We start from the raw sequence: 18,049 nt of genomic DNA on the forward strand, positions 1-18,049 counted from the left end.
TCAAAAAAAAAAACCAGTCAAAGTGCTGCATTGTTCCTGAGTCTCCAGCAATTTATAGTGACTTCTCAGTGAGAACTTGATGTGGTGGATGAAGGGAACAGAAATAGAATGTTATTTCCTCTAACACAAGATGGCCTTCACTATAGTTTTGGGTAGGTGTTGAAGACATGTATAGGAGGCAGAAAAGAGATGAACAGGGGATAGGGAAGGATAAATTCATGTACCATGTACTTCCTCTGATGCCTCTAATACCACCGTTACCAGTGAGTTCTCCAGGATACCTTCAATCCATTTGTGGGTCAGACTCCTCTCCTCACTAGTGTATGTGGTCACGAAAGATGCTCCTCTGTCTTGTGTGGGCTCTTTACACTTGTATTTATAAACAATACTAGTGCGTTAGCTCTAGAAAGATCAGCTGAGGAGCTGGTGCCTACCAGGCTTGATGCTACAGTAACTTTGTCCTTTCGGATTCTATCCTCCTGGAACACTGGCATCTGTGATTAAAGTCAGCCAAATAAGTGAACTAGGAAAGGGGAGATGGCGGCAACATTCGGAAATCCACTGCAATTTTAATAACACAATTACTGGATTAAATTAATAATGGGTGTGCAATCGTTTAAGAAAAGTTACATCCTAAATTTCAGTCATAATCCTCAGTTCCCATTCACTCTATTCAACTGTTTCTATTTTGATACATGCAATTAAAACATTCAAGATCTTGCAGAGATCATTCCTCTGGGAAATACCTGCTTTCTCTCCTGTCAATTTTCCTAAAAGAGTTGTGTGTGTCACATTTCCTGGCAACTGGACATCAGCCGCATGTTCTAATGCCTTGGACTCAATGTATTCTCTAATTTCTCCTTGCATTTTTATAAGATGCAGTCCCCTCACCAACAACAGTACATTCTAAGCGGCTCATAGGGCTTCCTGGGGCTTGGATGAAACTCCTAATTAAGATTAAGTCATCCTCATGAATATTTTTCTAATAGTAAATTATTTCTTTAATTATTAAATAGGGTAGTTCTGTACCTAAAGGTTATTTTCTGCCTTGAAGCATAATGACTCTTTTCTTAGCCTTTAACTTTTATCCGAAATGTATGCAGTTGTGTGATCCAATTAAGCATCTTACCCATGACCTCATCCTTTCAGAGACGTCTGACACAACGGCCACAAGTGAGAAATAATTAAAATGAGATGTCTGAAAGTTGGCCAATATAATTTATTGATGTTCAAAGCACTGAGTGGGGTGTATACATTTAAAAAATTAATTCACCTTCTCAAAAAGTAGAGAAAAATCTAAGAATAACAGAAAGGAAGTGACCACCTTTCTCCTCTGCTTCACAGGGCTGCTGTTCCTTCTCATACACTGCTTTCCGAGTTCTGCAGTAGAAGCAGAACTCAACAATCATATCTTACCCAATGAGTATCCCCGTGAATATTCACAAACATGTTTGTTGAATATCATCCAAGTCAGTGCTCCAAACTTACAATAGGAATTAGCTCCACTTATCTCACCTGTTTCTCCCTGCTTAGCGTATGGAAAGTAGATTTCCAATAATAGTGTTCCCTTACTATTCTTCTCATGTTGTTTGTGAGATGTGGGAGGTCCTTTTGTGTATGTGTTGCTTTTATTGGTTAATGAATAAAGATGCTTTGACCTATGGCAGGGCAAAATATAGCCAGGCTGGAAGGGTCAAGGAGACACCATGTAGCTGTCCAAGAGGCAAGAGGTAACAAAACATGAGCCTCATGGTAAAATATAAAATAACAATAGAAATGGTCTAATTTAAGAAGTAAGAGCTAACTAGAAATATTCTTAAGGTATTGGCCAAGCAGTGTTGTAGTTAATATAGTTTCTGTGTGATGATTTGTGTCTAAGTGGTCGGGAATGAAAGAACAATCTACACCTACATTTGTGAATTGACTGCAACTTTTTCAGAGAAGGTTGAAATGCATTTAGGCCCTTCAGAAACATAAACAATGACTGAGCTAGAGGGCAGGAGGTGGAAAGCGGCTAAACATTAGATATTTCAGATAATAATCTTGTTGTAAGCTTTTGTGAGTCAAATGGGTTATACTTTGTAGAACTTTTACCAGGAGCTGTTAGCGGCATCATTTTGCTAAAGTATGGATTTGGGCTAGTTTCAATGTCATTATTTAGTTTTACTCCTGAGGAGAAGGATGGGAAAAGGGATGCTAGAGATGATATTGGCTAGGAGGGAGGAGGTGATGAGGGAAAGAGGGGCAACAAGTGGGACCATGTAAGGCCCAAAGGAACAGCAGAGATAGAGGTAGCCGAGGAGGGTGATTGGAAGGAAGAGGAACAAAGATAGGGAGGCTCCCTCAACTAACATGCAGAGAATTTGAGATACAAATCTGTTTCGATGGGAATTTGTGTCCCAGATTTCTTTGTTTCTGGCAGTGCTTGCTTTTGTTTTGTTTCTATTTTGTTGATAATTGACACAAACCCTATATTTCAGACAATCCTTTGAGTCTATTTGGAAGACCACATGGCTTCCCAGGGCTTCGTGACACCTGAAGAGATTTGTTTCACTCTTCTTCTACAGGGTCCTCTTGCAGGGTTAGGGGGCTGCTTATGTAGTGGCTAAATCGGACAGTTGACTGTGATCTGAAAGCTGTCTTGGGTCCAGAGGGATTTTCAGGAGACTGAATAGAAGGTGCCTCTCCTCAGGCTGCCTTCATTGTCTCCCTTCCTAGCTCCTCACAAACATTGTCCTTGCTCACTGAACAAAACGTTGCTTTGAACGTTCTGTACCTAATCTCTTCCAAAATTCAATAATGTCATTATGAGCTTGTGTGTTTTTATTTCATACCAAAGTAGGCTAAAATCGAGAGGGGAAAGAGAGATAGAGAGAGAAACCTTTGTTTTATACATCATTGGCATTTGAAAATTACAATTTACTGGAAGTAGCATTGTGGCATTTCAAATTTCATATTAAAGTTTAAGCTGATTATAAGGTGTTCTTGCAGAAACATTGGCAGAGTGTTAAAGTTTCTTATGACTTAAAAACATACTGAAAGAAAGTGTCTTGGTGAAGTTCTTATTGCTCTGATAAACACAGACCAAAAGCAAGTTGGAGAAGAAAGAGTTTATATGTCTTAAATAATCTTGGTGGCAGACCAAGGCCAGGTAGGAACTCAAGGCAGGATCCTGGCAGCAGGAACTGAAGCAGAGGACATGGAGGGGTGCTGCTTACTGGTTTGCTCTCCATGGCTTCCTCAGCCTGCTTTCTTATAGACCCCAGGGCCACCTGCCCATGAGTGGCACCACCCACATTGGGTTAGCTCCCCCAAAATCCATCATAAATCAAGAAAATGCCCTATAATCTTGGTCACAAGCCATTTGACAGAAGTATGTCTCAGTTGGCATTTCTTTTTGCAGATAACTCTGATTGTGTCAAACTGACTCTCTCTCTCTCTCTCTCTCTCTCTCTCTCTCTCTGTGTGTGTGTGTGTGTGTGTGTGTGTGTGTGTGTGTGTGTGTGTGTGTGTGTGCGCGCGCAACCAGGACACAATGCAGGTGAAAAGGAAATGTTTAAAAGTAGCAAGAGAAGAACCACACAAATTATTTTCAGAAATGATATAACGTCAACATATTCTTCCCCTGGTTGGCTTCTAAACAGTGTATTGTATCATAGTTGTGCCTGAAACAAGGGTATTAGGTCAGGTGCAGAAGGAAGCAGTGAGTGCCGCTAAGGTGACTAAAGACATCCCAGCATAACGAAGGTCCACTCTCCCCAGTCATTAACTTGGATCAGTCACCATGCTTAGTGAAGTACGTTAGAACATAGGTGTGGCTGTTTTTTCAGAACTCAGGTCACACTTTGTCCATGATTTTAAATCACACATGTACTTATACTAGCTTTATAAGCGAGGTAGACTAGATTTTCTTTTCTTTTTCTTTTTTCTTTTCTCTTCTCTCTCTCTCTCTCTTTTTTTTTTTTTGAGTTACTTTAAGGTTACAGTCTTTTCTTTATTGTTTTTACCGAGCTGTACATTTTTTTCCACTTGCCTCCCTTCCTCCCCGCCCTCTTCTACCCTCCCCCATGAAGTGTGGGCATCATAGACTAGATTCTCTGTTATCTAAAAATATACAGGGACCATGTCCATCTGTGGAAAGGGGAGAGACCTGTGAAGATTCTGGTGCACAGCACTCCTGAAGCTCTGGGCTGTGAGGAAACTTCTTTCTTGGGTTTCCTTTACCCAGGAAATGATGTCACTGAACAGGAACAGGGTGTTGGTGGGCTGGGGGTGGGACTCTGTTAGTGGATGTAACTACATAACTGATCATCACCCCAAGCACAGCAAGGGAGGATGGGTTTCTTCTGATCTAACCAACTGAACTTAAACAGGGACACTGGGGGAACAGTCGGCTTTGGAGCACCTGGGTGATTGTGAAAGTCCCTTGTATGTGGTTAAGATTATACAGTAATGGACCTGGGAAGCTGGCTAGAAGGTACTGGGACTTGTCACCAAGCCTGACCCTCTGGTTCCATTCCTGGGACCCACAAACAAGAAGTGGGGACTTAGGACTGTATGTGGTGTTCTGACCTCTGTGAACCAAGTGTGTGAAAACACACACCCCCCTCATGGAGACGTCTGCTTATTAGACCCTCAGTGACACGGACAAGTTAGAATGCTGCAAGCCCAGAGACAAATCCTCTCGGGGCACGTACAGTTCCCTAAAAAACGTTTATCACCCTCCTTGTATGTGACCGAAAATCTTTGTAATCGTTAGGCAATTCCTCTAGGAGTTTTCAACAACCGAAAGGGTAAGAATGTGATCAGATTATGTCTGAGTAGTCCCCTCCCGCCCTACCCCAATGCTGCAACCCACCTACCTAAGGTTGTAATTTGCCCACCTAATATTTTCACTAATATGTTTGAAAAGGGCCTTGAGTTATTATTTTCTTCTGTTACTATAAAAGCTTTATCAAATTTCTATTATGCTGCAGAATGGAAATGTGAGCTAACCTAAATCTTTGTTTCCAGGTCATGTTCATTCATATTGGACTCCAATTAGCCGTCCTTTATCCCCTTTGAAAATAACGTGTGCGGTTTTCTGCTACACTTCCACACACATGCAGCCACACACAAGTACAACACATACATACACATACAATAGAGAGTTAATTTATAATTAAAATGTTTTAAAGAAATGAGATAGCAAAACCTTCTAGCTGCTGATGTTCACAAAATGGGAAAACTCATTTCCTCGGTATAGAAAAGCCTTAAAAGGGTGGGCATGTCACAGTTCCTGAGAGCTGAAATAAACAGAAAACAAAAAGCCACGCCTACTATAAGGAATCTACAGTGACATCTGACTGGTTAAATCTTATCTGCTTGTTAAGTGTTGGAATACTGCAGGTCCAGAGCCATATCATCTTGGGTTACAAGCAGTCCTCTTACTAAGCCACTTAGTGACCACCTTATGCATTTGACCTAATGTACTTTTAATTACAAGTAGAACCTTTAGCATATATTAGCTCAATAGGCCAGTAGCTTTCACCAACCTAAACACTAAGACTATCATCCGATACAGCTGGAACCTAGGGCAGAGACTGCCCCACTTCTGTGTATCCTCATCCCCACCAAGGTCTTGAGTCAACAAAATGACTTAGGGTGCTGGTTTAGAGATTAACTGCACACACTGCTCTTACTGGGGACTCAGGTTCACTTTTCTGCACATCAGGCCTGCTTGCAGCCACCTGTAACTACAGGTGAGGTGGATTTGAAGCCCCTTCTGCACTCATGGGCACATACCTACACACAGAAACACAAAACACAAAATTTACAAAGTAATGTTGAAATATTTTATTAAATGATCTGACCTATGACCTTTGCATTGTTTTGAGATTATAAAAACCCCCATCTGACTTCCACTTTTGGATATAAGATGTAGAGTAATTTCCCAGGCTGTGGACCCTGAACTTGGCGCTGAACAAACCACCTCCTACTCCCTTTGAGCAAGGACAAGCTCACGTGACCTGAATGCATTTCTAGTGTAGGCAGTGGAGCCTGCTTTGTTAGTCAGGAGAATATCCCCATGTCTATGAAAACAGACCACAGGGCTTAGAGTTGCTAATTAAAGCCTTTCTTGGGGCCTCTCAAGGTCTCTGGATTTAGAAGCCTTCTCTTTTTAGCAGCACCCTGGAGAATAGAATTTTTTCTATTTCAAAATTCCAATAGCCTTTGAAGTTCTTAACCAGAAGCCTTGATGCAAATAGTCCAAGTTTATTAAGTCTTTCAAGTCTAAGTGCTTTAAAGGTGATGGGAATCCCTGGCTCTCCCACCGGAGACCAGGCATCCCTCTCGCGCTGCTAAGATTAAAATAGGCCTGAGGCCCCTTGAAGCTGACCCAGAGGCCAAGGACATGATCTCATGTCTACTGAAAAATGTCCTGGGAGTGCCAAGGACCTGAAGAGGTCAAGAATTTTAGCTCTAACTTCCTGTTGAAAGGATCCCTATGGCTCCCAGGGTCCTCTAGGGGGCAAAGTCTTTGATAGTATAAAGGCAAGGAATTCATTAAAGCAACCATTCCTCTCCTCAGCAGCCTTCACAGCGCCTCCCCAGGTGTCAGACCTCCCTGATCTGAGGACGCTGACCCGGTCAGAGTACAAGGAAAGTTGGCTGCAGGCAGAAATTGTCATACATTTGGGTTATAATCTTTCTCCCACCCTCTTATCAAACACAGCACAACCTTTTGTCTCTTCCTCCCCTCCCCTCCCTTCCTTCCTCCTTTCTTCCTTTTGTGGATATCTTAATTTGTCTACAAATATAATATGCATGTTTGATTGTGAAAGATATAATTTTACTTTTAGATGTATGTATTTTTCTTATAAGGGGCTTGATAAAATTAAATTATATATTTATATAATTATATTAATATATTAGAACCCAGAGTATATATATGCGTCTTTAACTTGAGCCCTTCAGTGATTAATATCATTTTTTATCAAGTTTTAGTTCTTCGTACGAAGGATCCAGAATTCCTTCTAGCAGCAAAGTCGTATAACAAAATACATTTCTGAATTTACAGACCGGCATTCAGTTCTCAAACAAATGGCAGCATGTTTGCCTGTCACGTGCTTCTGATCGCCTGTCACGTGCTGTTTCAGGTCTGATGAAGCCTTCCGAGAAGTCAGTCTGAACTACCGCACAGAGAGCGGACTGTCCCTGCTGCACCTGTGTTGTGTCTGCGGCGGTAAGTGCCTGAACCGAGTCTAAGCCAGGTCTAAGCCTGGTAGGGACATGAGGTGCCGAGTGAACAGCAGAAAGACCCTGTCAGACTCCATTTCTCTCTGGCTTCACTCCTAGGATCTCGGTGACGTTCCCAGGAGTGGTGACCCTTCAGGTTCCCTGCTCTGCATCTCTGAATTTCTAATCTTTTTTCCTTCCTAAACTAAGTAACTTGCTTTGCGTGGGATTCGACAAATGCTTTTTAATAATACGCAAGCCAGTCAGGGATTGGGTTTAATGGAGGGGCCCTTAAAACATTCCTTAATATATTATTAGGCAGATACTTTACTGTAAGCAACAGGAGTGCGTGTGAAGAGGAGGAAACACCAAACAGAATCCCACGGGGGAGATTGCTCAGGGTGATGCACACAGTCTTTATGGGCTTGTACTTCACTTGATTTTAGAAGGATCCCAGTCACTTAAGTTGGGTCTCCGCATATAATATCAGCTCTATAAAGCTAATGAATTGTCAAATGGAAGCTGGTATTTATTTATTATTCAAGCTGAACAGAACTGGATGTTGTGATGGAGTTGCCTTACTAGTGGACTGATGGTCCCTTGACTTTCAAATCCTAGGAGCAGGCACACCTTCATATCTGCTCCTTCCAATGGGAGCTGGTTGCCTAGCTTCCTCCAGGGACAATTCAGGAGGAGCGTCTACTGCAGAGGAACCTCTGCAGGAGCCCAGTCACTCGATTGTCACCTCTGCTCTCTACTAGAGTTTTAATAGATGACTGTTTTATTTTGCTTAGCGTTTTTTAGACAAGTCCTGCTCTGTAGTCCAGGCTAGCCTCAAATCTGTGGAGGTCCTCCCATCTCAACTTCCCGGGTGCTGAGATTACACGCATCAGCCACCCTGCCAGTTACATTCTCAAGTTAAAACTCTGTGGTGGTGAATCAAACAAAGCCCGTGAGCCAAATCTCTCACAATGCGCAGCATCCATGCAAAGCTGCATACGTGCGATAAAAACCCGTGTGAAGTAACACTGCCAACGAACAGAATCGCTGAGGAATGGGCTTGAATGGCGGGCTGACATTTACACACTTCAGGATGGCATTTATCCTTAAGTCAAAGGAAGACGCAGTGTCATTCAGTCCGCCCCAGCAATAAATCAGCCTTTGTTATTTCTCTCTAGGCAACAAGTCACACATCCGCGCCCTTATGTTAAAAGGGCTCCGTCCATCCAGACTGACGAGAAACGGCTTTCCTGCGCTCCACTTGGCAGTTTACAAGGTCTGCCATTTTCATTCCTATAGACTTTGTTAAGGGCAGCATGGGTCCTGATCTCTACTCCACCCCAAGCAGGCAGAACTGGCATAGAATGAGGTGGGCACCCTGGGATATTCCGTGTTGGAAGTGACCCTCCAGGCTGTCACAAATGCACACTTATATGTGTAGATAATATAAGTCACTCTAGTCTCAGTGGTTTCCCCTCACTCTGCCACTGTAGTGTTTGTTTTACGGAGAAAAACAATGACGCTCAGAGAGAGGTCTAGTTAATCGTGGAAAAGTGAGTATAATCTACCACAGTTGATCCCAGCCCCAAGTCCTCATAGCTGTATTGAATATTTGCTCTTCCTCAATTTCATGCAGACTTTTATTTCAGTTGTTGTGTACAGGTCTGGGGAGAGGAAGTTGTTTGCTTGTTCAAAGATTGCTCTGCACTCTCTAAACATCTTAGGAGTTTGCATTGTGCTGAAAGAGGGCCACATTTCCCCACTGGATTCTTTGCTTTTCTCTCTCTCTCTCTCTCTTTTTTTTTTGCAGCTTATAGTTGCTTTATTTTAGTATATTGAACTTAGAAATACTAGTCAATATCCCTTTAAATTATCATTAGATTGTCATGGACATTCATGTTTGCTAAAAGATATCATCAAAATTATATTTAATTGATTCAAGAGTCAGGAGCTAGAAATCCTGATGCAATTTAGTTTGCAGGTCTAACTCTTAAGGCAAAAGTAAGTATCTCCTCCCACACATACAATACTAAAGCAAATGGTATCTCAGTCCCTTCTGGTACCTCTTGTGCCTGCCATGGTACCATCATGATCTCAAGACCAACATTTTCTCACATAAAGTGAATTTCAAATGGAATTAAGACTCACGTTATAATTGCATATCCTGAAACATTGCTTATATTTTATAGACATGTCCACAAGCAGATTAGTCTGTGTACATAGTTGTAATTATTGTTATTAATACTAAACAATAGTAATAATAATAAAGAAATACTTTCAGCTTCACCCAGAAGCATGGAAGGAAACACCAAGTCCATTCCTGAAGACTAATTTTTGAAACGTTCAGGACATGCTATTTCTTCCTACAGGGTGACTTTAGTTTTTTGTATAAATGTGCTTACCTTCAAGTGATTACTCTTTCTTAATAACTTCCCTTTGGGAGTCATTGCACTGTTCTGATAAATTATCATAGACTGGGTGGCTAAATGATGGACATATACAACTCATAGTTTTGAGGCTAGGAAATCCTTTGTCAAGGTACAGGCAGATTTGCTTTGGGGCAAGGCCTTCTTCCTGGTAACAGTCTTCTCTCACTAGCTGTGTGGAAGAGAGAGGGAGGGAGGGAGAGAGAGAGAGAAAAAGAGAGAGAGAGAAAGAGAGAGAGAGAGATCTGTCTGCTCTTTCTCTACACCTTTGAGGACAGCGATGAAGACCACACCTTATAACATCCTCTAAATCGACTTCTAAATCTAACTGCTTCCAAATACCTTCATATTGGGGGTAAGACACAAACATTCAGTCTTGACATTCTCTTATTGAACTGTGCATGAGTTTGTCCACCTGATTCTTCACCAGACAGAACCTGGATGATCAATGAAGCATGTGCAAGACCTAGCGAGTATCTTGATCTTACCATAGGCAGTCCGTGATGCTCATTGGTACGACACAGCTTCACAACTGCTCTCAGCCCAGACACTGAGCTTGCTGGCTATGGTTGCTTTTTCAGAAAAACTGATCTTTCCCTCTGCGCTTCAGCTTTCCCATCTCCACAGCAGAGTGAACACAGTGAGGGGTGGCTGTAGGTATAACTCACAAAGTGCTGGGAGCATGCACAATGCACTTAGACTTACTCCCCGTCTCACCTCTTCCCCCCAGAGAAAGAAAAACTGAAGCAAACATAACTATTTTGTTAGATGATTTGGGGTTTTACAAGGACAGAGCATATTTAGTCCTAGCAAAGTAACTATTATGCAGAAAATAGTAAATAAAATTAACCATTATTGTGCAATTTAATTTTAAAAATCAACTACTAGACACTGTGTATCATCCATTTTACCCAGAAAATAAAAAGCAAGGGGTCTTGGCATACGGTTTGCAAGCTGAAGGAGATGAGAATCACACCAAAGGTGTCAGCCTACAGTTAGATTTCCTCCAGAGTTCTGTAAAGGCAGCGTTCCCCTATGCAGGCATTTGTCCACATACATACTAAGCAAGCAATCAGCTAATAGATAAAATAGGCTCTTTGGAAACAAATCCATATGCAAATATTTTGACACGTGTACTTCAGATGTGGCTTAACTGCAAATCTGATTTACAAAAAACTCAGAAGACGACAAAGAAGAGTCGTTTCGGGAGAGCAGCCGCAAATGTCTCCGTCCTGCTGGAGTCAGAGTGCTTTCCTGGAGATAACCCCTGTCTCACAAAGCAGAGCAGACAAAGCCAGTCTAAGTTCTGCCGCATCTCTGTGCTGCCTAAGTTAGCGGTCTGCATTGTGTGCTTTCTGCACAGAAATTTTTTGAAGATATTTGTCACCTTGTGAGGTTTGATTTCTTGAAACTTAGTTGCTTAGTGGTTAAATTCATTAAATCAGCTCACCCAGCTGCAACAGGCATCTCCCTGTTCTAAGCTCTTACGGGAGAGCAAAGTTTCTTCTCTGAACCCTTCTCTAAGGCTCTGAATATCTAGTTTTTATATTTTGATACTGTGCACCTCTAAAATGAATACAGATGTTGGAAAGAAAACATTGAACCTTGATATGGTTTGGAAGAGGTTAAGTTAGAATTCAAATGAACAAAAAACTGACTCCTGATTTAGCCCCAACTCCCCATACAGACAATGCACAGGAAAATCTTCCCATGGCAGATCTTTAGTGGTTCAAAAGCAGTAGCTTTTTAAATTCAAGTTTTTTCCCAGCATTTCATAATTTAAAAGCTGATATCAAAAGGTGATAGTTTTTAATTTTATTCCATTCTGTACATCTCTACCAAGATCTCATCATAAACTATTTTACATATTTGTTACAAAGGGGAAGGAAGTGAAGAGAGGGCCCTGGGTTTTTTTTTCTACAAAGCCAGATCTGTCAGGGACCTCTGAGGTTCCCACAGTGTGTTGTAAGCTGGCACCCTCTGAGCTCCTCATCCTGATTCAGACTTCCTTCTTAGCACATATGTTTTAGTAAGAAGTTGAGAGTTTTGTTTCAGCAATCTCAAGATACCGAACCCAGAACTAGTGTCCCGCAGCTTCCAAAGAATCTACTCATATTGGAGTTACTCAGCCTTAACTCTTGACGTCACAGATGAAATAAGCCTGTGGTGAAGGTTTTTTCTACTCCTGGCAAAGCATTCTGGGGCGTCCCTGTCTTCTTTCCTAAACAGGGCCCTAGTCACTGCCCTCCGTAACAGTTTTGACAACCAAAAAGACAATTCAGTCCCAAGATGAGAATTAAGAACCAGTGATTTAGAGGAGAGATTAAAAGATTCATTAACTTAAATTGATTTTTTAATACAAGTTGTCTTTCTGTTTGTACAAATCACTGGACTAAGGGTTGTGCTTTTCCCAAATGGGAGTTTGTCAAGAGAATAATATCTCTGAAGAAGAAGGGGAAAATACCTAAGAGAAGAAATCTTTTGGCATACGTAACTCAAATTTCCAAGTAATGATGACTTTTTAAAACAGAGTTTAAAAATGGACACCAACTTTAACTAAACATTTAGATTCACAAAGTGGAGTAACCACTAATATACAAATATTATCTTCCTTCAACCCTTACATCAGGCAACTTTATTTTCTGGAGCACCTTCTCCCCCAAGCCTGGGTTCGCTGAGTCTCCGCTACATTTCACACAGTCATGATATGAATCCCTGGTTCACTCTGTACTTATCCTGTGCTGGGGCTCACAGTCTCCAGTCAGTGTCTACAGTGATAATACAAATGAATAAATGAATGTTCAGAAATAAGGCAAACCAGGATGGGGACCAACCCTGAGACTCAGGATCCCAGGGTACTAAAGACAGGACAGAGACTCCACACCGTGGGAGGGAGCACTTCCCTACTCTGTCCCAGTTCAGCTTCTTCTGTGATCCCATGCACTGTATCATGATAAGATAGCTAGCAAGGGCTGCGTCCCTCCTGTGCACTACAGTGAAAAGCTCATGACAAAGGTTTGACCGTGTGATGAAAAGGACTGGGGAGTCAGAGACTGGCAGTGACTTGGTTCAGAATAGCATAATGTTTGGAGTTAGCATACCTAAGTTCAAATCCCATCTCTGGCTCCATCTAAACTTACAGGAAAGACGTTCTCTTTATGACCTGGAATGCCTATAGGGAGAGTTGAGAAGTGGCATCCATGGATTGAAACCTGCAAGAAAATCACTTCAAGTGACCCCTTCTGTGGTAAAAGTCAGAAACAAGACTGGGGAGGAGGAGATCACAGCACAGAACTGGTCAGATCTGCATTAGCCCTTGAGAGAGTGCAGAGCAGACCTACCCGACAGGAACTGCTGACTGGCTCTCTTTAGCACTGTAATGCATCCCAGAAGATCAGAAAATAAAGGCAAGGACCGAGAGGAAATGCTGTGATCTAAGAAAGTTGAGGTGTTTTCTGGGTGGAGAAAGACAGGGTTGGTTTGTCTGTTTGTCTGTTTGTTGGGCCTCTTTTCCTAGTGGTTCATTGGCCACCAGGCTGCAAAGACAAAGGGAGCAGAGGTGGCATGTGGGGCTTTGTGGGTTTGGCAGAAATAGCCTTCAGGGAGTCTGTGTCAGTGTTACAGCTCAGCTTTATTCCAGAAGGAAATATAAGCATGGGAGCATCACCTGTGACATCACCTCATTTGTGTTCGACAGCAGGATACTACCAGACAGCTGGAGGCACAAAACCTAACTATCTCACGGTGCAACAGGAGGAGAGCCTTCAGGAATATGTGTCAAAGGTCACTCTTGAGACAGGTCAAGCATCTGGGTTTGGGGACAACTTGTAGAGAAGGTGGAGCCTTCCAGCCTAGACACACTATCCAACTAGGGAGGGAGCCTTTAGAGAAAGTGAGTACTCCATTTTTCTACAAGCCCAAAGAGCTGTCCTGACATGGCAGACAGAAACCACAAGTGCAGGGTATTCCAACGTCTATTTATGTGTTTAGGTGCAGTGGGAAGAGCCCATGTGTACTAGTTAGGTTTTACAGCTAACACAATTTAGAGTCATTTGGGAAGGGGGAACCTCCACTGAAGAACTGCTTCCACCAGGGTGGGCGTGGCCATATCTGTGAGAAATTGTCTTGATTGATGTTTGATGTGAGAAGGCCTAGCCCTGTGTGAGCAGCAACATCCCTAGGCAGGTGGGCTTTGGGTGTATAAGAAAGCAAGTGGATCAAGCCAACAAGAAGCATTCTTCCATGGTTCCTGCCGTGAGTTCCTGTGTAAGTTCTCTCAAAGACAGACTCAGGCCTGGAAAAGTAGGATGAAACCCTCTCCTCCCAGTTACTTTGGTCACAACAACAGAAAAGCTAGCTAGACCAACATGCTTTGCTCTCCATGGTCTTCAGCATTCCTGCTAGAGCAGCTGGGTGGAGGCTAAGCTTTGCAGCATAATTTTGCAATTTGAAGAGCTTTGCCTAAGTTTTAAACTCTGAAATAACTTTTTTTATAAACCTTCATATGTTTGTATGTGATAATATTAAGACATTAACTTAGTTTTCAGCTATGGAATTTAATTAGATTATTTAGTTTGAAATTATGGGATGCAGTTCATAAATGATCCATCTTCTAAAGATTCCTCTTTCCTGCCTTTTTTGTACCCACAAGCCACGTACTAAAGACATCAAGATTATGGATTTGTTTATTTATTTACGATTCATTTATTTGTTGAAACAGAGACTGGTTTCTGCCACCTAACTTCTGGCATTATGGGCACGTACCACCGTGCCTGGTTTGATTTCTTACTTTACTAGAGACTTGAACACGGAGAACTTTGTAGGAGTTTTGTGAGTACATGGCCTGTCACATCACTCTTGCATGTTCTGAACCAAGCTGAGAAAATACTGACCTATTCTGTTTATATCCCACGATGCCATTGTACGATGAAGAAGCAATTGCATAACTACCATGAAAGCCCAGTGAGTTGTGGTTTGCTTTATATTGGTCGCATTTTCATCTTAAAAGAAATATTTCATCTTCATTCTTAAAAGAAGAAAAAAAACTTAAACCTTTACACTCTTCCTGCGAGTTTTTGACCTCTTTGAGGGGGTCGATCTTAGTTCGTGGGAAGTCATATTTGTTGGCGTGGCCTACTTGACCTCCTTGGGGGTTAACCCTAGTTACTAGGAAGTCATATTTGCTGGCGTGAATTACTTGTAAGATTGATGTTATTGCTAGAGCCTTGCTCTAGGCAGGAGCTCTTTGCGCCTCTCAGGGTTACGTGCCAGGGTTGATTGCCGCTGCCCTATTGTGCCATTTGTTCTTACACTGCCGTCACCTGAGCCGTTCTGCTCACTAATATGAGCTTGGGACAGGAATCACACTCAGACTTTCCTTGAGCATCTAAGCATCACCCACCCAAAGAATCAGCACAGCTTCCCCACCTGCTGTTATTGGAAGAAAACACTACAGTTGTATCTCATTACAGGATAACCCGGAACTGATCACGTCCCTCTTGCACAGCGGAGCCGATGTCCAGCAGGTGGGCTATGGTGGACTCACAGCCCTCCACATTGCTGCCATAGCTGGTCACCCAGAGGTGAGTCTTGCCTCCCTCGCCCGAGAAGGAAAAAAATGTTGCCTGTCTTCTTGGTTGTGTGAAACGCTGGGCTTTCAGACCCGAGGAGCTGTTTTACTCTTTGTTTAACTACTGAACATACTCATTTGCTGTCATTTACTCTGACAGTCACATTTAGCTATATAAATGTGATTTTCTTCTGAGTTCAGCTCATTATATAACATGTTCTCAAACATCAATTAATATTAAGATGTCTGGATGTAAGAGGTGTTGTGCTGTGATTAGGAGTAAATGCTTGGATTCAGGCAGCTCAGCCTCCACAGCTTTCTCTTCTAACTCTGAGGAAGTTACTGACTGCCTCTCATGACCTTCTTTCTTTATTTGGAAAACAGTAATAGAAGGGTTGGGATATAGCTCAGTGGTTGAGTATTGCCTTACACACGCAAGGTCCTGGGTTCAACTCCTGAAAAAATTAAGTGTAGGCTCCTTTCAGGGTTTAATTAAATTTTCCACACAGAATACTCTGAAGATTGCTTCCTACAGAGTGAAGAGAGATACAAGTCTGTTCTCTACCGCTTAAACATTATTTGAAGAAACATTTATTAAACACAAATTATACCCTAGACTCTGCTCTGAGTATTGAGCTGGCAGGGCTAAGGCAGCAGACAACATTTCCATTTCTGTAAAGCATAGTTGGAAAGAAGAAGCCAGACAGTGAAGAAAAGAAAATAGTCTAGTGCTATAGAATGATAGGATAGAGAAATAGAGATCATGTATGTAAGATCTATATCAAAGAGTCTGGAGGACAGGGATGCTGACCGAGCCTGGTGTGAAGAAGACAGCCTTGACGGTGGAGGAGCACAGGCTAGAGAGCTAACACACACTAAGACCCAGAGCGGCGAGAGGAGCCACAGCAACCACAGCAACCACAGTGGGGAATGCTGGACGCAGCATCAGATAAAGCCATGAGGACATGTCCGAATTTTGTCTTAACTTTGTCAACATATTAAATTTTAAACAGACTACCGTGACAATATCTGGTTAGCTTTACAAATAGTCAAGAGTAGTTCTTATTGTCCCTGTTTAATTAGATATCGAGTCTCCTGAGAGAAACTGTTCACAATTACAGACCCATTGGTTCAAGATCTATCTGGAATCTCGGACACTGTTTTCAAAGTCCCGTTGCTTTCATAGTCTACTAAGATGGACCAGAACATGAAGCTTTTTAAAGTAATAAAAGACATTTTCCATCTCCTTATTAAATAATTGTTTATGAAAATTATCATATTCTGAATTACACTGCACCTCAACCAAGTGTGAACAGAGTTCACAAGTAAAGTCATACGTAGTATCTATGGAATACACTTGAGCCGCATCTCCTAAAACACCACTCAATAGGTCCTTGCGTTTAATAGTCTCTTGTCAAGAACAAGAGGGTGTCCTTCATGCTATTCCTTCTCTTTACTATAAGACATTTGTTACTCACTAAAAAAATTAACCCAGGGATCTAGTATTATAAATATACAGAGTCGGTTTGCACTACATATGGTGAGACAAAAATCTCAGTAAATTCATTACAATGCATTTTCTTTTCCCCATCCAAAAGAAATTCAGCTAGAGCCATAAATATTAAGAAATCTGAGTGTAAGAACTGGGAAATGGATGATGCCCTACCCTGAAAATCCAACCGCGAGTCCCAGTATTTGCAAGGGGTACTCAGCAGGCTGCCCCCCTCACAGCATCTTCATAGGCTGTTTTCTGGGGCTGTGAATTGGGCACAGAGAGAACATCACACTAATGTCACTGCTCAGGGCAAACTCTACTGAAAATATTACAGGAAGGTTTCTACCGTGGTAATTTCTTGATCTGTTACACCATGTTCCTCCTTACCCAGGGTACAGACTTTAATGAATACTATGGTCTTTCATTGTTTATGAAACGGGTTCAGACATAGCATCTTTGTTCTCTTCTTACATACTAATTGAGTTATTGATCAGGTCAAACAAAAGGGAAGTGAAACACTATTTACAAAAAACAAAAAAACAAAACAAAGCAAAAACCCTAAAATCACTATCTTCAGTTGTAAATTTTTGAGCGGGAAAGGCAGCTCAGCAGTACTCTTGCAGAGAGGACCTGAGTTATCCCCGGCAGCTACATCAGACAGTTCACAACCTCCTGTAACTCCAGCTCCAGGGGATCTGATACCCTTATTGCCCACACATAGGACCTGGGCAATTGGACATATGTGCCATTTGCCCACACATAAATTAAAAATGTTAAAAGTATATTAAAAAATGCAGAACTACCGTTGCAGTGAGTATTCTCAATGTATTCTTCTCTCGACTACATGAAAGAGTCGGTTGCTCCAGTGTGCTGGTTTGGAGACGAGTTTCCAATGGAAGAGTGCAGGATTCATGTCACGGCCTCTCCTTCAATGTGGCTTCCCTTCCTGAGTGTTTAGTTAGCCACGGTCAACTGCAGTTTGGAAACATTACATGAGAAATTCTAGAAATAATCCTTAGGCTTAAACTAAGCTTTATTATAGTACATTGCTGTAGCCTCTCTATCTATTGTATTTTCTAATTGCTCACTGCACTTAGTTTATAAAGTAAAGCAAACCTCACCATAGGCAAGGCTACCTAGAAAAGCCATGTGCATAAATTTTAGTACAGCCCATGCGTGCCACAGAACTCATCTCCCGTGAATAAGGAATGCTAACATTTAAACTGGCAATTAACTAATGGAGAACTTTCCCTTTACTATATATTTTTCAAAGTTTTATGTGCAGAAATTGTAGTAGAAATAATAACAGTACCTGAAGCTGAGTTAGGCTAAGGTATGAGT

At 41.8% G+C, this 18,049-nt stretch overlaps 1 protein-coding gene across 2 annotated transcripts in view; it reads left to right on the forward strand.

Moving 5' to 3' along the window:
- Window positions 1-18,049, forward strand: part of Tnni3k (TNNI3 interacting kinase) — a 279,530-nt gene that overhangs the window by 31,231 nt on the left and 230,250 nt on the right. For both annotated transcript variants that reach the window (XM_087897462.1, XM_048453518.3), the window contains 3 exons: window positions 7,140-7,225; window positions 8,397-8,494; window positions 15,116-15,226. In XM_087897462.1, the coding sequence (XP_087753588.1) occupies window positions 7,140-7,225; window positions 8,397-8,494; window positions 15,116-15,226 (295 nt within the window). The remainder of the gene's footprint in view (window positions 1-7,139; window positions 7,226-8,396; window positions 8,495-15,115; window positions 15,227-18,049) is intronic.

The sequence above is a fragment of the Myodes glareolus genome, chromosome 17 (assembly GCF_982192425.1).
Source record: "Myodes glareolus chromosome 17, mMyoGla1.1, whole genome shotgun sequence".
In the NCBI taxonomy this organism is placed as follows: Eukaryota; Metazoa; Chordata; class Mammalia; order Rodentia; family Cricetidae; genus Myodes; species Myodes glareolus.